Raw genomic sequence first — 18,600 nt, 5'->3', positions numbered from 1 at the left:
CTGCTGATCTTTCTATACCCCTCTGGTTTTGGGAGGTACGTCAGGCCCTTCCAAAGACCAGCATGGCAATCCTGTGCCACAGCGATGCAGCCAGGATTCTGAATCTCTTCACCGGGGTGGGCAATCATTTTTTACCGGGGGGGGGGGCACTTCTGACATTTTTGAAGTGGCCCTGGGCTGCACTGGAAGGGGCGGGGCCTCAGGTGGAAGGGGCGGGGCCAAGATACTTCCCTGCTTCTTCACCCACAGACCATGATTGGTCTGGTGGCGGGAGGGGTGCGCGTGAAGTCTTTGCCCCCTCCCCTCCAGGTTCTCCCTAAGCACCTATGCCCCTGGCAGTGGGAGGAGACTTTGTACGCTCCCTCTTCTGCCCTAAGGCCAATCAGGGCATGGGGCTGGGGGAGCGCGCAAAGTCTCCTCCCTCCCTGCCAGGAGCGCACCGCGCTTCTCAGCACCGCACGCACCTTGCAGGGCCGGGGCAGGGCAGAGAACCTTTGTGTGCTCCCCCCCCTCGCCCCCAGGCCCTGATTGGCCTGGGGGCAGGGGAGCGGCAGGACCTCCATGGACCGGATCAACCCGCTTGGTGGGCCGGATTCTGCCCACCCCTGCTCTCCACCCTCGCCCTCCCTAGTACGTTATGAAGCTTCAGATTTGGTAATGGAAGGTGCATGTGGAAACATTCTCTCCTCTTCTGTGTCCGCGCTGGAAGACGAGGCCTCCTGGAGGGGGTGGGTACGTACATTAGAAACCTGGGGGGGTGGACAGGAGTGAGCACATCGTTCCAGTGAAGTCAAGGGAGGCCTGGGTCAGGTCTGGGTCTTTATCCCATTCCCCTGCGCGTTGGTCTCTGTTCATGTAATGGAAATGTAAAAACTCAGGAATTCCCAGACTGGAGAACTCAGTGATCCGTCTAGCCAAATAGCCTGTCTCTGACAGACCAGTACCTGCTGAGCTGCATCAGAGAAAGGGGAAGTTCATCTTGCAGGAGGTGGTTCTGGGATTACCTGCCCAAAGGGAAACTTTTTTCCTTCACCCCCATCAGTCAGAGGTGGCCTGGTGCCTTGAAGCAGGCAGGTATTAGATCCCTTCCAAAAGCTTTTAAAAAATCCTCCTGGATGTTCTAATTATCCATAAACATGTCCAAACTTTAAAAAGGACCCTGCCAAACTCTGGGCTGCAGTGATACCTGGTTGCAAGGAGCTCCCAAGCTAACTGTGTGCTGCACAGAAAGGTATTTCCTTCTGCTGAAACTTGCAACCCTGTGGCTGTGTCTAGACTGGACAGTTTTTCCAGAAAATCAGCCGCTTTTCCGGAAAAACTTGCCAGCTGTCTACACTGGCCGCTCGAATATCCGCAAAAGCACTGACTTCCTACTGTAAGAAATCAGTGCTTTTTGCGGAAATACTATGCTGCTCCTGTTTGGGCAACAGTCCCTTTTGCACAAAACTTTGGTGCAAAAGGGCCAGTGTAGACAGCTCAGGTTTGTTTTCCACAAAAAAGCCTCGATCGCGAAAATGGCAATCAGGGCTTTTTTGCGCAAAAGCGCGTCTAGATTGGCATGGACGCTTTTCCACAAAACGTGCTTTTGCGGAAAAGCGTCCGTGCCAATCTAGACGCTCTGTTCCGAAAATGCTTTTAACGGAAAACTTTTCCACTAAAAGCATTGCCAGAAAATCATGCCAGTCTAGACGTAGCCTGTGTGTTTGACTCACTGGGTTGAGGTACTTTCTTCCCCTGTGTCCTCTGATTGTTGCTGTTTTATTGCATTACCAGCTGAGGCCTTGTGCTGTCCCTACAAAGTACTATTGCCCCTACTGTGACTTTTAAACAGCAAAATCTTCCATACAGCTGCTTGGCCAAGTTCCTCTGGTCTCTTAATTAAAAGAAATAAATCCAATCACTGTAATCTCTGTTGGCACCTGGAGTACGGAAGGGTCTAGTGAGGCTCGTTAACCCGTTAGGGTTACTACAGTATTAGAAGGATACAATCTAGTCAAAGGGACTCCCTCTCTAGGCTCTGCCTGAAAATAATTTGCCGACTGTTGTTGCAATTAACACCTGAGATCACTGGAAAGGAGATGAACCAATGATATTTCTCAGTTTGTTTTTATCTGTTTTAGGTACTTCTATGATTTCCATTACTGGGGCATTTGAGCATTTCAGAGTCTCTGATGCATTTATCCTTCTAATACCGCTGTGTGGTAAGACAGTGCTAATCTCCCCAATTTTGAGATGGAGAGCTGAGGCATGAAGAAATTAAGTCACGGATATTTATGATGAAGCAAAAATGTGCTCTCACGTGGTTGGCTAGTATTCTCACCACTGAACCCTGGTGATTCGCAGTGGCCTTTGGGTGTGGTCCGATTCACAGGTTCCTGTGAGTAGGCAGTGAGTGTCTCCAGGGATCATGTAGGGTTTTTTCACTTGAGGACAGCAAAGAAGAAAAGCACTAAAAAAATGTCTTGCAAATCCACCCCAATAGTGAAGGTGCCCCCTTTAAACCTATAGTACCGACGTCAGGGCTGGACCAAGCCATTCCGGCGCCCTGGGCAGACAGTTTAATTGCGCCCTGGGTTGGGAGGGCACATGCGCCGTCCCGCCCCCACCCAGCGCGTGGGGGAGGGCGCACAGAGCTGGCGGCGGCAGGACACACGTGCCCGTCCCGTCCCAGCCCGGCTACCGCTGCTGGTGCGCCGCCTGGGGCGGGCCGCGCCTGGCCATGCAGGGCCCCGCGGTCGCGGGGGGAAGGGCGCTGCTGGCCAGCGCTGCGGGGGTTAATTTGGCTCCCGCCCTGGGCGGCTGCTGCAGGGTGGCTGCTGGGAGCTGCTGCAACCTGCGATCCGGGAGCTGGGTGCGTGGCGCCTGATGGCAGCTATAAAGGATGCTGCACCCCCCTTACAGCTGCCATCAGGTGCCCCCCATAGGTTGGCGTCCCGGGCAGCTGCCCGGCTAGCCCATGCCTTAATCCAGCCCTGGCCGACGTAAAAGTGCATGTACACCAGCACCACATTTCTGGAGGACCGTTAGAAAAGAATGTCATCGAGGAACGACATGAATGAAGGAGTCGATGTTACAGACCTTTTAAGTGACTAATTTTTTTAAATGAATTTGACCCAACCGCCCCCAGACTCCTCACTGTGTTGTTAAAAATAAAATACTAAGTACACTCCAGGAGAGAGAGCCCTTTGAAATGATGGATGATTGGGTTTGCTGTTTGCCATGGTGAGACGATGTAACCTAATTGTCTGCATTGGAGGATCCCTGGTGCAGAGATGCTCTTCATCCCCGGGGTGGAGGTTCCCGGGTGCTGGGAGAAGATGCAGGCGTGGGTTAAAGCACAGCACCTAGGAACCTCTAGCGCTTCACGGCACAGTCCCGTGTCAGGACTAAAAGTCCATGCATGCTGCTGTGTGATAACTGCTGAGAGAGCGAATTGTTGAGCGAGCTGACTCTGAATGTTGCAGGTTCCTGGATCTGTTGCTAGATAATAGAGACATCCCAGATCTCTGCAGATACAGCAGTTGTAGGCTAGTGCTAGAGGTTGAGAGTAGGGATGTAATAGTGTAGCCGATGAACCAATAAGCAAAAGCTCATAGGTTAATGCTATAGACTACACGCAACTCTCCTACTCCCCACTTGCCAGTACATTTTTTAGCAGGCTGGCCAGCAGTCCGGTTCAGTCCTGGCTTGAAACAGGTCCGGGACCTATCCCTGCTGTGGCTGCTGCCACCCTGCACTGCTGCCTCTTTATCAGAGGTAGCAGCACAGAGCGACAGGCAGCTGGTCTGCGAGGGGAGCTGGTTTTTAAACTGGCTCCCCTTGCAGACCAGGTCCCGCCTGGCACCCTGCACTGCTGCCTCTAATACAGAGGCAGCAGCGCGGGGTAGCAGGGGGCTCCCCGGGAGTGAGGCTGGAGCACACTGGCTGCCGGCCCCGCCCCGGGGATTATAGACTAGTCGACTAACCGATGAGAATTCTTGAGGTTACGCGACTGTTCAATTGAGCGACATTGATCATCCCGGGTTCAGAGTTGTGCTGTAATAAGCAAGGCGCTGCAGCCGTGCGGACATTCCTGCATGCTGCCTCTGAGACTCAGGGGAATTGTTTCAGTGTATTTGGTAATGAACTTGTTAATCTGCAGAGCGCGAAGAGTGACATTTCAGAAAATCTGAACAACAGGAATCCACTGGCTGGTCTGAGCTGGAAACTGTAAGCGTCTCTGCTAAACAAAGAGAGGTGTGTCTGCCAGCTACAGCCATTCCACCTGGAGACAACTGGAAGAATTACTCTTGCAAATAATGTTCCATAAGAACTGATAAAACTATTTTGCAGGCATCGGATTTCTCTGCATAAGGGAGATGTTATTTCATAAGACAATATGATCATTGATTTTAACTCCTGCACTGGGAGAAACAGAAATCTCTGAAAGGTGAAGAGCTGAGCAATGTGTCCCCCTGCCAAACGAGAGTTCAAGCCGTTGGGTTTTGTGTGTCTGTTGCTACAGGTGAGGAGCCCCTGAATGCTTCAGCCGGATCAGGGAACCAAACTTGTTCCACTGTTGTGGATGCTAGTCCTGCCCTTAGTCATAGCAACACACCCACACAAACCTGGGGGCCTGGACGTGGGCAGTAGAAACTCTTCTGGTTATTTGTTTTTTCTGTTGAAGGTTTGGGATCTCAAACGTTTTTTGTTACCTTTTTTTTCCCCGAGTTCCATTTCCCCTTTTAGAGATGATCTTAGCAGCCCAGGCTCAGTGTCTGTTCGTGGGAGAGTTAGGGGGTAGAAAACATAGGGCTGGCTTATCTGCTCCTTCTGCCAAGAGAGAAGGGTCCCATGGCTGTCGGAAAGCGATGGGCAACCGAGGCTAGTGAGTGGGCGGTGGGAGCGGCCCTCCTTCATCTCAGTAGCTCACAAGATTGTCGTAACCAAGACGGTCTCCTGGGAGGGGGTAGTTTTGCTAACGGTGCTTGCGTACCTAGAATTTGTGCCGATTGCACCATAGCAGCGCTTTGATTGGCTGCAGAGGGAGCACACGGCTCTCACAGTCACTGTTGTGTGTAATCAGTGCACACCTCACTTCATGGGTCCTTGTTAGTAATACCGGTAGGGAAAAAAACGCCACAGATGGAAACCAGAACAATTTGGCAACCCTATGCTTGGGCAACAGTGAATACAATGTCTTGTGGGCCATGCGCAGAACCCAGATGGGCCAGGTTGCTCACCACTGCCGTAGGACTTTGGCTCATTAGTGTAATGGGGCAAAAGCTAGGCTACAGTGATGGTGGAGATTGTAAACCTTCTCAGCAGAGTACAGAGGAGAGCGCTGTAGGTTGAGGGACTAGTGTTGAAACCTCAAATGGCATACTTTGGCTAGGTCTACATTAGGAAGATTTGGCAAAAAAAAAGTAGTCGCCAAAAGTGAAAATTGGTCAACCCGTTTGTTTGCCTCTCATTGTCGACATTTCTTGGCCAAATTGCTAGCACTCCAGCCCTCCTTCTGCAGCAACAGTCTGTGTTCCCAGCAGGGCAAAACAGGAGCATTCCAATGATTTGTTTTTTGTTTGTTCCCCAAACACAGCAGCACACTCAACTGTCAGACACTTCCTGGAGCTTTGAAAGGGGAGGGGCGCATGCCTGCAGGGCAGCAGAGATCTCAAAACACTGAGCAGAGCTATCAGGTCAGGCGTTGTGGGATACTGGCAGAAGCCAGTTCTCTCAACCAAACAAACAACAAAGTCCACCCTGGCTCTTTGTCAACTGTAAGGGGAGAGAAAAAGACAAAAGTCTCTCTCAGGGCTAGAAGTTTTTGTTGTTGCTAAACTGGGTATTTTTCCCAGCAAAAGTTGCATGGCAGTGTAAACGCTCTCGCTGTTTTGTCACCAAAGGACAGTTTTGGTGACAATATGTGCCATTGTAGATAAGGCCTTAGAGGCAACATTTTGGATTGGAAAGATGCCAGATTGGCAGTGATGGGAACTGAAGGGATTTGGTTTAGCCCCAGAACAAGTCTGACCTAGGCGTGGTGGGGCAAGTTCTCCCACTGGTTGCCCGATCCGTTCTGACTGGAAGAAACCAGCTGCGGGGCAAAGAGGGCAGCTCCGTCTCTATGGGCTCTTCCACCTTCTCTCAGGCAGCTCCGTTGGTGTCGGGTCCATGATTTAGACACTTCCAGGAACTCGACTGAGACCATCAACTCATTTCATGTAGGCCACTAAATTACCCACTAGGGGGAACTCCTGGTGGCTAGCGACCCAGGCTGTTTGGACTGATCGCCGGGAGGGTGAACAGCTCCCCATCTCCCCACCCCCCCTATCTGGCACCCTTGATGAATAATTAGGGCACCCGTAGCCAACCCGTGGCACCTCTCAGGGTGCAGCTCGCGAAGCCGCCCCCATGGTCTCTGTGCCTCTGAAAACGGCTCCCAGGGCAGGGGAGCTGTCCAGCGCAACCATTAAAAATGGCATTTTCAAGATGGTGTAAGCCGGCGGGAGCCTGATATGTCCAAAAAGCCTCTAAACACGTTTCTTAAAGGGGCAGTCTTTTTTTTTTTTGCTCGATGAAACGTGGTTGGGGGCTCCGTTTAAAGGGGAGTCTTCTTTTTATTTGTTTTTTTTGTTTTTTTTGGCTCGACAGCTTTCCCCCCCGCTCTTTGTTCTATAGTCACAACTATTTTGGCTCTTTGCCTGTAACGGGTTGGCCACCCCTGACCTAGGGGGTTTCTTCCACCAAGGCAGGAATACCCCTGGTACTGCTGGCTGGCCCTGTCCCCTGGTTTTGTTGGCCTCCTTGATGGGAGTGACTTTCCCGAGAGTCTTCCAGGCCTCCAGGCTGCTGGAGGATGTTCTGAGGGGAATGTGGTGAAACGTGAGCCCCGAAGGCAGGGCTGTATGTGGCCAGCTGTAGCTACTGTGCAGGTGAGACCATGCTGGGGGCTTTGCCGTGGAGCCTGGGGCAGGGGCTATTCTGTCCAATGCCAACAGTAAGCTATTGGGCAGTGGGCTGCTCCCCAGGCGAGAGGTGGGGCGGCTTCTTGCCGATCTATCTGGTAACTAAGAGCGACGCTCAGGCACTTGACACAGAAGGGGCCATAGAGGCAGCAGGGTCTCAAACTAGCTCTACGAGGCGCATAAGCCAGCCCAGCCCAGGGGGGCCACGGTGCTTCTTAATCCCAGCAAACCCAGGCTCAGGCCAGCTCTGGGGCTCTGCACCCGCCTCAGCGCTTGTCCTGAGCCCTGTGGACATGCCCGTACCTCAGTCACTGAGAGGAGAGGCAGTGGAGGCTGGGTGCCGTGTACGGAGGCTGGGCTCTGGGTCGTGGGGGAGCCGGTGTTTGTGGTCTGGGTTCTGAAGGGTTTCTGTCCTGGGGGCTCAGCCTGTATCCCGACTGGCTGCTTCTTTCTGTGGCAAGAGAGGAGCAAATGTGTCGTGGAAAATCTGGCGCATGCAGCGCCCTTCTTGCACGCTGCTGGAGAGTCCCCTCCTGCGTCATGCGGAGGGAGCTTCCTTCCTTTTGCCACGGTGAAGCTACTGTCCCCGGGTCAGACGCAGCCAGCCTGCAGGCACCAGGCAGGGCAGCCCTTTCCTTACGCCACGGAGACTCGAGAATGCGGTGAGGCATGTGACGGCCACGTGAGCGGCCCCTCGCTGGCGGGCGTGACCTTGCAATCTGGGCGAAAACGCATCCCCAGGGCACAGACCCTCAGACGTGTGTCTCGTGGCCCTGTCCCAACTCAGCGCCAGTCCTCTGGTGGTGGGAAGTCGGTGTTGTAAACGAGGGCGTAGCGAGCCATGGGATCTCGCGGTCCCCAAGCAGACTGGCCCTTTTAGTGCGGGCGCTGTTAGTTATTTGTATAACAGCAGCACCCAGACGTGTCTGCCAGGGTCAGGCCCGATTGTGTTCAGTGCCGTAAGTCAGTAGTAAACCATTCCTGCCCCATCGGGCTTTCAGTCTATGCCAGCAAGACTGGCTGTGTGTGGAAGAAGTGACTCCACTGACCCAGGAAGCAGAGGTGGTGACTTTCCCAGGGTCGCACAGAGCATCAGTGGCAGAGGTGGGAATAGAACCGACAGCTCCTGAGTCCCAGTTCTGCGTCTTAACCACAAGGCTGCCCTTAGCCAGATGTCTGATGACCCATGTGCATTGCGCTTCGGGGTGACACCGCCTCGTTTTTGAAGCCAGCCAAGAGGGAGAACTACAGTTCAGCCAGGCCTTGAATCTGACTTGCTGCTTTTCTGGATTTGTGCCCTTCACAGTTTCCCTGCACAGAGGCTGAACTGGGTTAACTCTCAAATCGGTTCATTGAAACCCGTGCAGCTTTGGGTGTGGACTCTCTGACTGCACTGTCAATGTGGTTCACGTTGGTTTAACTTGCCCCTTTGAATGACCAAAGCCAGGCTGGCAACAGGGTAAGTGTCCATGTGCAAGTTATCTCGGTTTAATCTTGTGTCAAATCCCACCTCAAGTTGTATTGCTGTAGCATCCGGCGAGGGGCCGTCTGTGAAGGGCACGTGGGTGGTATGCATGCTCTCCTAGCTGGGTGTCTGGATAGAAGACCTAGTTACCTGGCTTGGGTACTTATGTGGCCCCCATCTTGCTAGCATCAGAGCGCTCCACAACCTTTCATGTATTTATCATCTCAGACTCCCTACACGCCCGTTGTGCAAATGGGGAACTGAGGCACAGAAAGATTAAGGCCGTGTCCCCACTTGTGGGAAGATCAGCGCTGTGGCGGTCGATCTTCCGCCGTTCAATTTAGCGGGTCTGGTAAAGACCCACTAAATCAAACGCTGAGGGTGCGTGAGGAGACAGGGAAGTCGATGGGAGAGTTTTTCCCGTCGGCCTCCCACTGTGGAGCCGGCACCTAGCTCGGCTTAAGGTACATTGACTCCAGCTACGTTAGTGGCGTTGCCTGCCGTAAGCCGACCTTTGGGGTGCAGTATAGCTCTGGCCTAAGAGACTTGCTTTCGAGGACCCCTCTGCTACTGCTCGCACCTCACCCTGCTGGCTTTTGGGACCTCTGCCCCCACCCCGGCTACGGGGGAGGGAACGGTTCCAGATGTAATGTGAGCCAGAGCGGGGGGCAGGATCTTAGCCCCCCCCCCGAGTCCTAAAGCCAACCCGCCCGCTTTGTGTCGCGCTCCCCGGCAGAGCCGTGGACTCTGTAACCAACCGGCCGGGGTGAGCAGAGGGAGAGAAGGCAGCAGAGCTGCAGGGGCAGAGGGAGGGAGGGTGAGAGCGGACAACCGATCCCAGCCAGTCTCCCGGAGGCCCCTCCTCTGTGTCGGCCGCGATTGGCTCCGGGGCTCAGGGAGCGCGCAGCCTGTGGGAGGCTCAGGGCTCGACCGCCGCCGGAGGGATGGGAACCGGAGCGCAGCGCCGTCTCTCTGTAGCTGGAAGCGGGCCAAGGCGAAGCCTGTTGGGTGCAGTCATGTAGCACCCTGCCAGGGGGGAGGGACGGAGCCGCCCGCACACGCTGGCAGCATGGGCAACGTGCACCACACGAGGAGCCCCCCGAGCGCCAGGGCCAGGCCCTTCTGGCATTTTGGCCACGCGGGGAAGCTGAAGACAGGTAGGAGCCTGAGGCAGGAGGCAGCTGGAGGCCTGGGGGAGTCAGGGGGGGGGGAGAGGCAGAGGGTGGGACTCCACGGATGGCAGCTCTGGCAGGGCTGGTGTGGCTTACGCACAATACAGGTCTGCAGTCGTGAGCCGCAGCCTGTTGCTGGCAGGACGGGTGCCCGGGCCCGGGGGCTGGCATTGAGCCCATGCCGGGGGGGGAGGGGGAGGAGGTGGCATGGTGGAGCTGCGTGAGGAGGGGGCTTTGAGCAGGTTACCTCAGGGCTTTTGGAAGGCGCCTGGGCGGGTGTGAGGTTGCCGGAGCTTTGCAGTCTGCTGCCGGTGGAGGGTCCCGGCTCTGCCGGGGTGAGGTGGGGCTGCCAAGACCCTGGTCTGCCTTGGGCCCGGTGGATTCTCACTGTGCTCTCTCTCTGCAGCCGGGGCTTTTCAGCAGCGTCAGGGCGATTAACATCCCTCCCGGTGGTTACTGGTTTGTTTTCCCGTCTCCGCTCCCGTGGTTAGGGTGGGCGGCAGGAAGCCAGAACTCCCGGGGTTGTAGACCCACCATGGCCATTGCCTTGCTGTGTGGGCTTGAGCAAATTGCTTTCTTCACGCTCTGCCTCGGTTTCCCTATCTTGTAAAACCTCATCAGGTTTAATGTCTGTCTGCACAGTGCCTGGAGACCCTTGGAAGAAAGTGACGTACGGTGACATACCCAGTGTTCTTACCTGGAATTTTATTCCCCCGATTAAGCACTGCACGGATTTCTGGATTTTGCTCTCCGGGTGTCTCTGTCCGACCTACACCACGCGGAGCGGGAGGACAAGGAGTGGGTTTTCCTTTGACTGATGCTTTCCCGCCTCATCCCATGCGGGGAAGACAGAAAGTGAAACTCGGAACAGTACCTGGTTATTGTTGGCTGGCTGGCGGGGGGGCGGGGGGGGGGGGATAAATTCCCCTGCTTTCTCTGCTCCGGTTCCGGGTGTGTAACGTTTAAGAACTCCAGAGAGCCAGGGAAGGGGTGGTGAATGGGCCATCTCCCTCCTTGTTGGATTCGGGTATCGGGAAACAGGGCTTGATTCCTCACCAGTAGAAGACGGGGGCTGTTGACCCACAGAAAAATCAGTCAGGGGCCACAAACAAGTGAGAAGCAAACCCCCCCCCCACTGACGTGGCCCCCAACTGAGAAGCAGAAAGACACGCCCCACATTCCCCTTCCACCCTAGAGCCTTGTGGGGCCCAGACTAGTAGATTTTGTGTGCTCCAGTCCTATGGGGGTATGGTGAGGGGAGGGGAGTGCTGGAGCACCAGTACAGGCTCCCCAGTGCTGGGGGGGGGGGGGGTGGATCCAGGCTAGCCGGGGCCTTAGGTTCCCCACCCTGCCCTAGAGCATCCCTCCCCCACTCAGAGTCCCCCATCAGTTCAATGTCTGAACTGGAGCGAACTAGAAATCGGTGACGTGAACGTTCTTGTGATAGTTTTGTCCTGGCTCGGGCATGGAAACTGGCTGTGCCAATCCCTTTGTGTTTTGCTCTCTTTGCAGTTGTTCCCTCAGCCCTCTGGGGGGGTGTGAGTGTGGAGTGTGGGGGTGTGTTTGTAACAAGGAAAGGGGTGTGTGTGTCAGTTTGTGCTTGAGCAGGGATCCCTCATGGCTGGAAAGAAAGCTTCTAACCATCAGAGAAGGGAGCCTCTGGAGCAGTGTTTCTCAACCTTTTATTATAAAGTACCCTTTAAAAAATTATAAGTACCCCCAGTACCTACAGTTTTCAGACACACACATTTTTTTTCTACCATTGCAACACATTTGTTTAAAGAACTTAATCGTAGCCAGGTGGGCGATGAAATTTTTGGGAGTAAAAAGTACAAAAATAATAAAGCGCTGTAAAACTTAAAAGAAAAATTCAGTTTTCTTCAATTTTCAGTGGTGTTGATCTACCCCCCAGACTTCTGTCAAGTATGTCTAATGGTACTCGTACCAGTGGGTGAGAAACGCTGTTCTGGAGCACTCTCTGGCTATGTCTACACTCACGGCTTCTTGCGCGAGAAATATGCAAATGAGGTTAAGCGTGGAATATCACCGAGCCTCATTTGCATACCTAATGAGCCGCCATTTTGCAGAAGAGGCTCTTGCGCCAGAAGGAGCTGTCTACACGGCCCCTTCTTGTGCAAGAAAAACCTTCTTGCGCAACGCCGTTATTCCTGAAAATAATGAACACATATGAAAAGGACAAATCCTGTTTTTTCTTCCGGAATGGGAAGTGACTGTCTAGGAAGGAGCACGGCAGAAAGGGATCTAGGGGTTATGAGATGAATATGAGTCAGCAGTGTGATGCTGTTGCAAAAAAAGCAAATATGATTCTGGGCTGCGTTAACAGGAGTGTTGTGAGCAAGACACGAGGAGTCATTCTTCCGCTCTCCTCTGCGCTGGTTAGGCCTCAGTTGGAGTCTTGTGTCCAGTTCTGGGCACCGCATTGCAAGAAAGAGGTGGAGAAACTGGAGAAGGTTCAGAGAAGAGCAACAAGAATGATTCAAGGGCTAGAGAACATGAGCTATGAGGGAAGATTGAAAGAATTGGGCTTGTTTAGTTTGGAAGAGAGAAGATTGAGGGGGGACACGAGAACGGTTTTCAGGTATCTAAAAGGGTGTCACAGGGAGAAAACTTGTTCTCCTTGGCCTCTGAGGACAGGACAAGCAGCAATGGGCTTAAACTGCAGTGAGGGCGGTTAAGTTTGGACATTAGGAAAAATTCCTAACTGTCGGGGTGGTGAAACACTGGGATAAATTGCCCAGGGAGGTTGTGGAATCCCCAACACTGGAGATATTCAAGAGCAGGCTGGACAGACAGACACCTGTCAGGGATGGTCTAGACAGTGCTGGGTCCTGCCATGGGGGCAGGGGACTGGACTCGATGCCCTCTCGAGGTCCCTTCCAGTGCTAGTGTTCTAGGATTTGCTGGGTCTGACGGAGAGAGTGTTTTGGGGGGGTTGCTCCTATGGGAGACCTGGTTGGCCAGGGGCTCCTGCTAATAGGCCCTGCCGTTACCACTCACTGTCCGGCCACACTTCATCGCAGCGCTTCATGCTGTCAGCAGATTGCCTGGGTGTGGCTGGACTGGGTTAGCCAGACTGTCTGCAGTGTAAATAAGCACCGGGCCCGGATTCAGAATTGTCAGCACAGGCTGAGGGAGTGGCAAAGCAAAGCAACCCCCCCGGCCTGGCCTAAAGGTGACCTGCCAAGGGCCCAGCAAGAATGGGGCCGTGCCCGTCCCGGCTGCTCTGTGGAGGGGGACAAAGGCTTGTGAAGGTTTGGGCTTGTACCCTAGAGATCAGGGAAGTCAAGCCAGGGTTGGCTGGGCCCCTCTGGGAGGTCTGAGGGGTGCCTTCCCTCAGTTGGAGGGGGGGTGTTGAGTCTGTAACAAAGGCTGCCTTTATTCAAACTGTTAATTATTTGTTGAAGTTAAATGGATATTAACCAAAGCAAAAAGCCCCTGAAGAGTCTCTTTGGGAAACCTTTTCCCCCCTTCATTCTCATTCACAAAGAAGGAAAAAAAAGGGCACAGGCCCAGCGTTCCTTCCTTTCTGAGCTCACTTCGAAGGAGAGCAGAGAGGGGGCCGGGTGTCACCTGGGGAAACAAAGGCAGGCAGGTGGAATAACAATGCTTAGCACTTGCTCGCTCTGTAGAACAGTGACTCAGTAACCCTCACACTCACAGGGGGGACAAGTTGGTGTCTTACAGATGGGGAAACTGAGGCACCGCACGGTCACGTGAGTAGCCCGAGGTCATGCAGGGAGTCGGTAGCAGAGCCAGGATTGGAACGCAGGAGTTGGTGCTGATGCCGTGCCTTGTCCTCTAGACTGTGGGTTCTCAAATAGCCCCTCTTCTTTCTGGCTGCGTGAAGACCCCCCAAAGCTATTTTCTGTTGTAAGACAAGGTTACGCCATGGAGAGGTTGAGACACGCTGCTCTAAACCACACGGACACTGTGGCTACTCCTCTACGTCAGTCTGCTTTCAGGCTGGCTAGGCTGTATTCCCATTGTCCTGTATTTCTCTTCCAAGAGGCTGTGAGACCTCCCGGTAACACCCAGTGGAGGGGACATACCCGGTGGGTAAATTTCTGTTCTGGGTGGCTAGAGGGAGGTGGAAAGTCGTAGTTTATAAAGCCAGAAGGGCCCTGAATTAATTCCAGTTTGAAATGGAGCATCCCATCTAGACATACACATTCCCTCCAGGGAGAACGTGGTGAATTATTGTCACCGGTATTTTTTAAATGTAACAATAGAAGTGCAGCCCCCTCTCCTGTGCGTTGCGTTTTCTGCTTTGTTCCTCTCCGCTGGCCCTGCAGGGTGAGGGCTTGTTTACCTGAGGGGGTTTCGGTCTGAGCGTTCCTGCTGTGACTATCCCGGAAGAGGGGGTACCCACCCCACTGTTTAAGCTGGCACAAGATTCTGGGCTGCCTTCGGGGGTGTTTTACCCTCGCAGTGCATTGTGGGATACTGTCAGCATCTCCTGGAGGTCTGGGACTTGGGAGTCAAATTAACACATCTCCAGCTCTGATGCTAAGACCCAGGGCTGGCCTTACCATGAGGTGAACTGAGGTGACTGCCTCAGGTGCCAGACTCTGTGTGTGTGTGGCGGGGGGGGCGCCATTAGGACCCAGAGAATTGAGACCTTTCAAAGAATATCCAGGGAGGGGGGGCTCTGTTTGATGCTTCTGGGGGAGCCTCCTCCTCTTCGGTGCCTTGGTGCTACGGTGCTGAGCGCTCCATGAACTCCTGGGTTAGGCCCTGCTGGGCATGGGGGAAGACGCACGGGGCAGGCTCCCCGAGGGTCACCAGAAAGGAGGAGTGAGGTGCTACAGTGATGGGGCCATTACAAATGCTGGGGTGAGTGGGGGGTGGCCAGGGAGTGGGGGAGGGAGAAGGGGGGGCGCCAGGGGGAGGGGCGTCCGGCGGAAGGTGCTGAGAACACATAGAACACGTTCGGTTTGTTCTCTGCCCGGCTCCATGGGAACGGGACGGAGGCCGCGAAGTGAAAGAATTTGCCCGGTGTCGCTGCAGCATTTTGTGGGTGCGTGTGGCTGGGAGCAGCAGGCTGGGGGCAGGGCGTGTGCGGGGAGCGGCAGGAGGAAACCCCGCGGGGAGCAGAGGGGGGGCGGCTTCTGGGGCCAGACAGTCAGTCCTGCTGGGGACTGGGGACACCCCCCCACCTGTGAGATGAGATGAAAGCCAGGAGTGGAGTCCTCTCTGCCAGATGGGCACCTAATCACAGTCCCTGTGTGTGGTCAGGAAATCCCCCAGCCTTTCAAATGGGGGGAAGGGTGGTTAATTACCACTGGCGATCGGACCAGCAGCCCAATACATTGGAGAGAATCTTTCCCTCGACAGGAAACGTCTGAGCCTCCTTCCATCCCGCTGACCCCACGTCTCCGCCATGTGTCCCCAGCGCCCGGTGCTTCGCTCCCTGGGTGGCTCAGCCTTTCCCCCTTTCTTGGGGCAGAGAGGGCGTTTTGGACAGGACGTCCCCATCTGGGCGCTGCGGGAGACCTGGGCGCTGCTCCCCCTGCAGTTAGAGGGGTCCGGGGGAGTGTAGAGGGGCTCGGGGGAATGCTGGGTGGTTCTTACGACCCTGGGGACGGAGGGTCCAAATTCAGCCCCCAACCCGTGACCAGCCAGTGCAGCTCCGGTTCTCCTCTAGCACCGTGGGGCATCCCTGCTCCGTTCTGTGGGGTTTCTTCTGTCTTCACCTTTCCTCTCCCGATTCCTCACTCCTCCCTGCCCTCCCCCCGCCTCCTCTTCTGCTTTCCGTCTCCCCCATGGATGGACACCGGCGCCGCCTGCTCCTGGACACGGCGCTCGTGGGGCCAAGCCAGAGGCAGCAGGAAGCCATCGGGACCGGGAGGATCTAGTCAGTTTCACGGCTGCGTGGCCATGCTCAGGGCAGGAGCGGCTCCGACCCAGGCGTCATTCTACTGTGCAGAGCCGGGGCGGGAGCAGCAGAGGCTGCCGGTAGGTTTGCGGCTGCTTTGAACACCTCCCCAGCAGGGCGGCTATTTCCCGTTGGTCCCCGTGGGCGGGCAGCAGCAGGGGGATGCCTCCAAGGCAGGGAAGGGTGGGCCAGAAGATAGGGGGTGAGGCGGAATCGCGAGAGCAGGGTTCTCTTTGGGTTGATTCGGGGGGCTGTCCCCGACTTGTAGCCTGATCCTTCTCTCCCCCCCTGACACCGGGTCTGTGCTTGGACGCTGTGTTCTCATGACCCTGCTCCATGCCTGGCCGGCCATCCCCCACCGCTCTTCCGACTCGGAGGAAACCAGGCCAGAGGGAACTCTGCGTCCCAGCGCTGGGGCGAATCCCCCTCCTCGCCCCGTGGGGTGCAGCGCCTTCTCCCCCGGCAAGGCCTTGAACTCCAGGGAGACCAGAGCGCTTTATCGCGTCCTTATCGGGATGGGCACACCAGGTGCCCGCTGAGTCATGGCCCGCGGAACGTGGCCTCTGTCCAAACTGCACCCAGCAGCAATAAAATGGCCGGCAGACTCAGCTGTCTCTGGTGCACCGCTGGCACCGGCGCAGGGTTCCACGTTCACCCCGCTTCCTTCTTGGCCCGGTCCAGCTGAGCCGTCTCCCGCAGCCCGGCAGACTGCGGAGGAACGGCCCGGTGCGGAGGGCTGGCTGGGATTGCCTCCCTCCCCGCCCCCCCGTGCCTCTCGGGGTCTCCAGGGTGGGACGTAACCAACCATCTCTCCAAACCTACTTTGGCCAGACCGTGCTGGCAGCGGCCCCTCAGCGTCCCGGCTCGTTTGCCAGATCTGCGACCCCTTGTGACCCCCAGCGTGGAGCTCTGACCGTCCTGCCCTGAGGACCCCGCCGCCTCCTTTCTCAAGAGGGGTGTCGGGACTCCCCATTTCACAGCTGCACAAGCTTCTGCCTCTTTGAGGTCACAGGCAGGCGAGGTGCGTGGGGGGGAGCAGCTCCCCGGGACTAGCCTCCCTCACTTCCGCCTCCGCTGTGCTCCCGCCTCCGGTCCTACCACCACCTGGTTCCGGAAGGAGCCGTGGGCGGCGCGTCCTCGGGTTGCCAACCACCCCGGTCGTCCTGCAGCCTCCGGGACGATGAATCGTGACTGACAGAGGATGGCGTGTGCGGACCCCTCCAGGAATACGTCCAACCCCACCTGGCAAGCCAGCGCCCACAGGCCCCTTGTCGCGGGGCAGAGCGCATGGCGCCGCCGGCTGGCAGTCCTGGGAATTAGCTCGCGGGATGCCTCCCTCTCGGTGGGATCTCCCCATGTTCCTCTTTGACCCTAGCGTCCTCCCACTCCAGTCTCTCTGAGCCCCCTCCCGGGGGTGTTACCCAGCTGTGCCCTCCAGGGTCCTCCTCTCCCCTGTCCCCACCTTGCCTCAGTGACCCACTGCCGTCTGCCATGGCAAAGGGGTGTGGACCTGCTGCCTCTGCATAGCATGGCTGCTTCAGGCCCTGCAGCCTGGGAGCTGACTTGGCCAGAGCTCCCCAGCCCTGCCTGCCTTCCCCAGCCCTGCTGTATCCTCAGGAAGCCTCCTGCTTCCCTGGCAGCCCGGTCCCTAGTGCGCTCTCTCCCTCCGGGGCTATGTCTACACTCGCCGCTTCTTGTGGGAGAAATATGCAAATGAGCAGGGCTCGATAAATAATGCCCACGGGGAGTAGACTGTAACCTGGAAGAGCCGGGTTCGGGCGCCGGACAGCGTGGCTGGTGAGCGGGGCTTGCAAATGAGGCTAAGTGTGGAATATCGCCGAGCCTCATTTGCATACCTAATGAGCCGCCATTTTGGCAGAAGAGGCTCTTGCACCAGAAGGAGCGTCGACACGGCCCCTTCTCGCGCGAGAAAACCCCTCTTGCGCAACGCCGCTACGCCGATTATTTTCAGGAATAGCGGCGTTGCGCAGGAGGGGTTTTCTCGCGCAAGAAGGGGCCGTGTCGACGCTCCTTCTGGTGCAAGAGCCTCTTCTGCCAAAATGGCGGCTCATTAGGTATGCAAATGAGGCTTGGCGATATTCCACGCTTAGCCTCATTTGCATATTTCTTGTGCAAGAAGCGGCGAGTGTAGACACAGCCCAGGAGCCCCCAGCTGGGCCCTCGTTAGCAGAGCTGCCTCAGCGGGGGCTTTGCTCGCAGCCCTTGCTCAGGGCTGGGGTTTTGCCTGTCACACCCCTTCTTGCATTTCTCCGCTGCCTCTGCCCGCTGGCTGGGAAAGCAGCGCGCCGCAGCGGTGGAGGCTCTTTCTCATCACGGGGTGCCCCTGGAGAGAAGGGCTGTACAGCTGGCGTCCCCGGGGGTCAGGGAGAGCAGGAGCCCCCACCTCAATAACGCTGCAATGTCCGACCCAGGAGCAGGCGGGGTGGGGCTGAGGTGCGGGTGGCAGGGCCTTCCTGTGTGGCAGGCCGTTCGTGATGAGCATTTGGACGTGGGCGTGTCAGCAGGGGTAACGGAGTCCTGATTGCCTGGGGGCTCAATGCTCGGGGAACAGGCGTGGTTGCTGCGGGCTGTGTGGTGAAGTGCCGGCACGTGGAAGGATGTGCCAGGTCATGCGCTTATATCTGTGACCTGCCTCCCTCCCTGTGCGAAGCAGGTGGAGGGAATCCAATCGCTGAGCTTGCTCGTTAGTACCTGAAATTCACAGAGCAGCTCGCATTCCTCCCACTGCAACACGGGACTTGTTTCCCCTGTAGCTGAAATGCAGCCAGCTCTGGGGTGGCGCAGAGCAAGGCTTCAGGTGAGGATGGAAGAGGAGGAGAACAATGCATCCAGCCGGAAAGGAAACTGGAATATCGGCATTAGCTTGGGAGGGGGGGGGGGACATGGACCTACACCGGTCGAAAAACGTATCATGTAATCTCCTGGGCTCCTGACCCCATCAGCACCTCCGGCAACACAGCGTCCTCTGGCACCGCACGGGTGCCGGGGTCCAGCCCTGCCTCCGCATGCTTGGTCACTGGCAGCACTTGGGGCAGCACGCTGAGTTGAGCTGACTTGGCCACTTTGGCCCCATCTGTGCTCTGACCTGGGCCAAGCTCA

At 56.2% G+C, this 18,600-nt stretch overlaps 1 protein-coding gene across 2 annotated transcripts in view; it reads left to right on the top strand.

Annotated features, from left to right (window-relative positions):
• NHSL3 (NHS like 3) overlaps positions 1-18,600 on the top strand; it is a 50,791-nt gene that overhangs the window by 2,912 nt on the left and 29,279 nt on the right. Inside the window, exon 1 of one of the 2 annotated variants that reach the window (XM_075908636.1) lies at positions 9,269-9,569. The exons of the other annotated variant lie outside the window; for it this stretch is intronic. Within the exon in view, the coding sequence (XP_075764751.1) occupies positions 9,482-9,569 (88 nt within the window). The 5' untranslated portion in view covers positions 9,269-9,481. Of the gene's footprint in view, positions 1-9,268; positions 9,570-18,600 lie in introns of those variants that run through there. 2 annotated transcript variants of the gene reach the window in all.

This window comes from Pelodiscus sinensis, chromosome 25, assembly GCF_049634645.1.
Source record: "Pelodiscus sinensis isolate JC-2024 chromosome 25, ASM4963464v1, whole genome shotgun sequence".
Lineage (NCBI taxonomy): Eukaryota > Metazoa > Chordata > Testudines > Trionychidae > Pelodiscus > Pelodiscus sinensis.
This window is presented reverse-complemented; position numbering and strand designations above follow the sequence as displayed.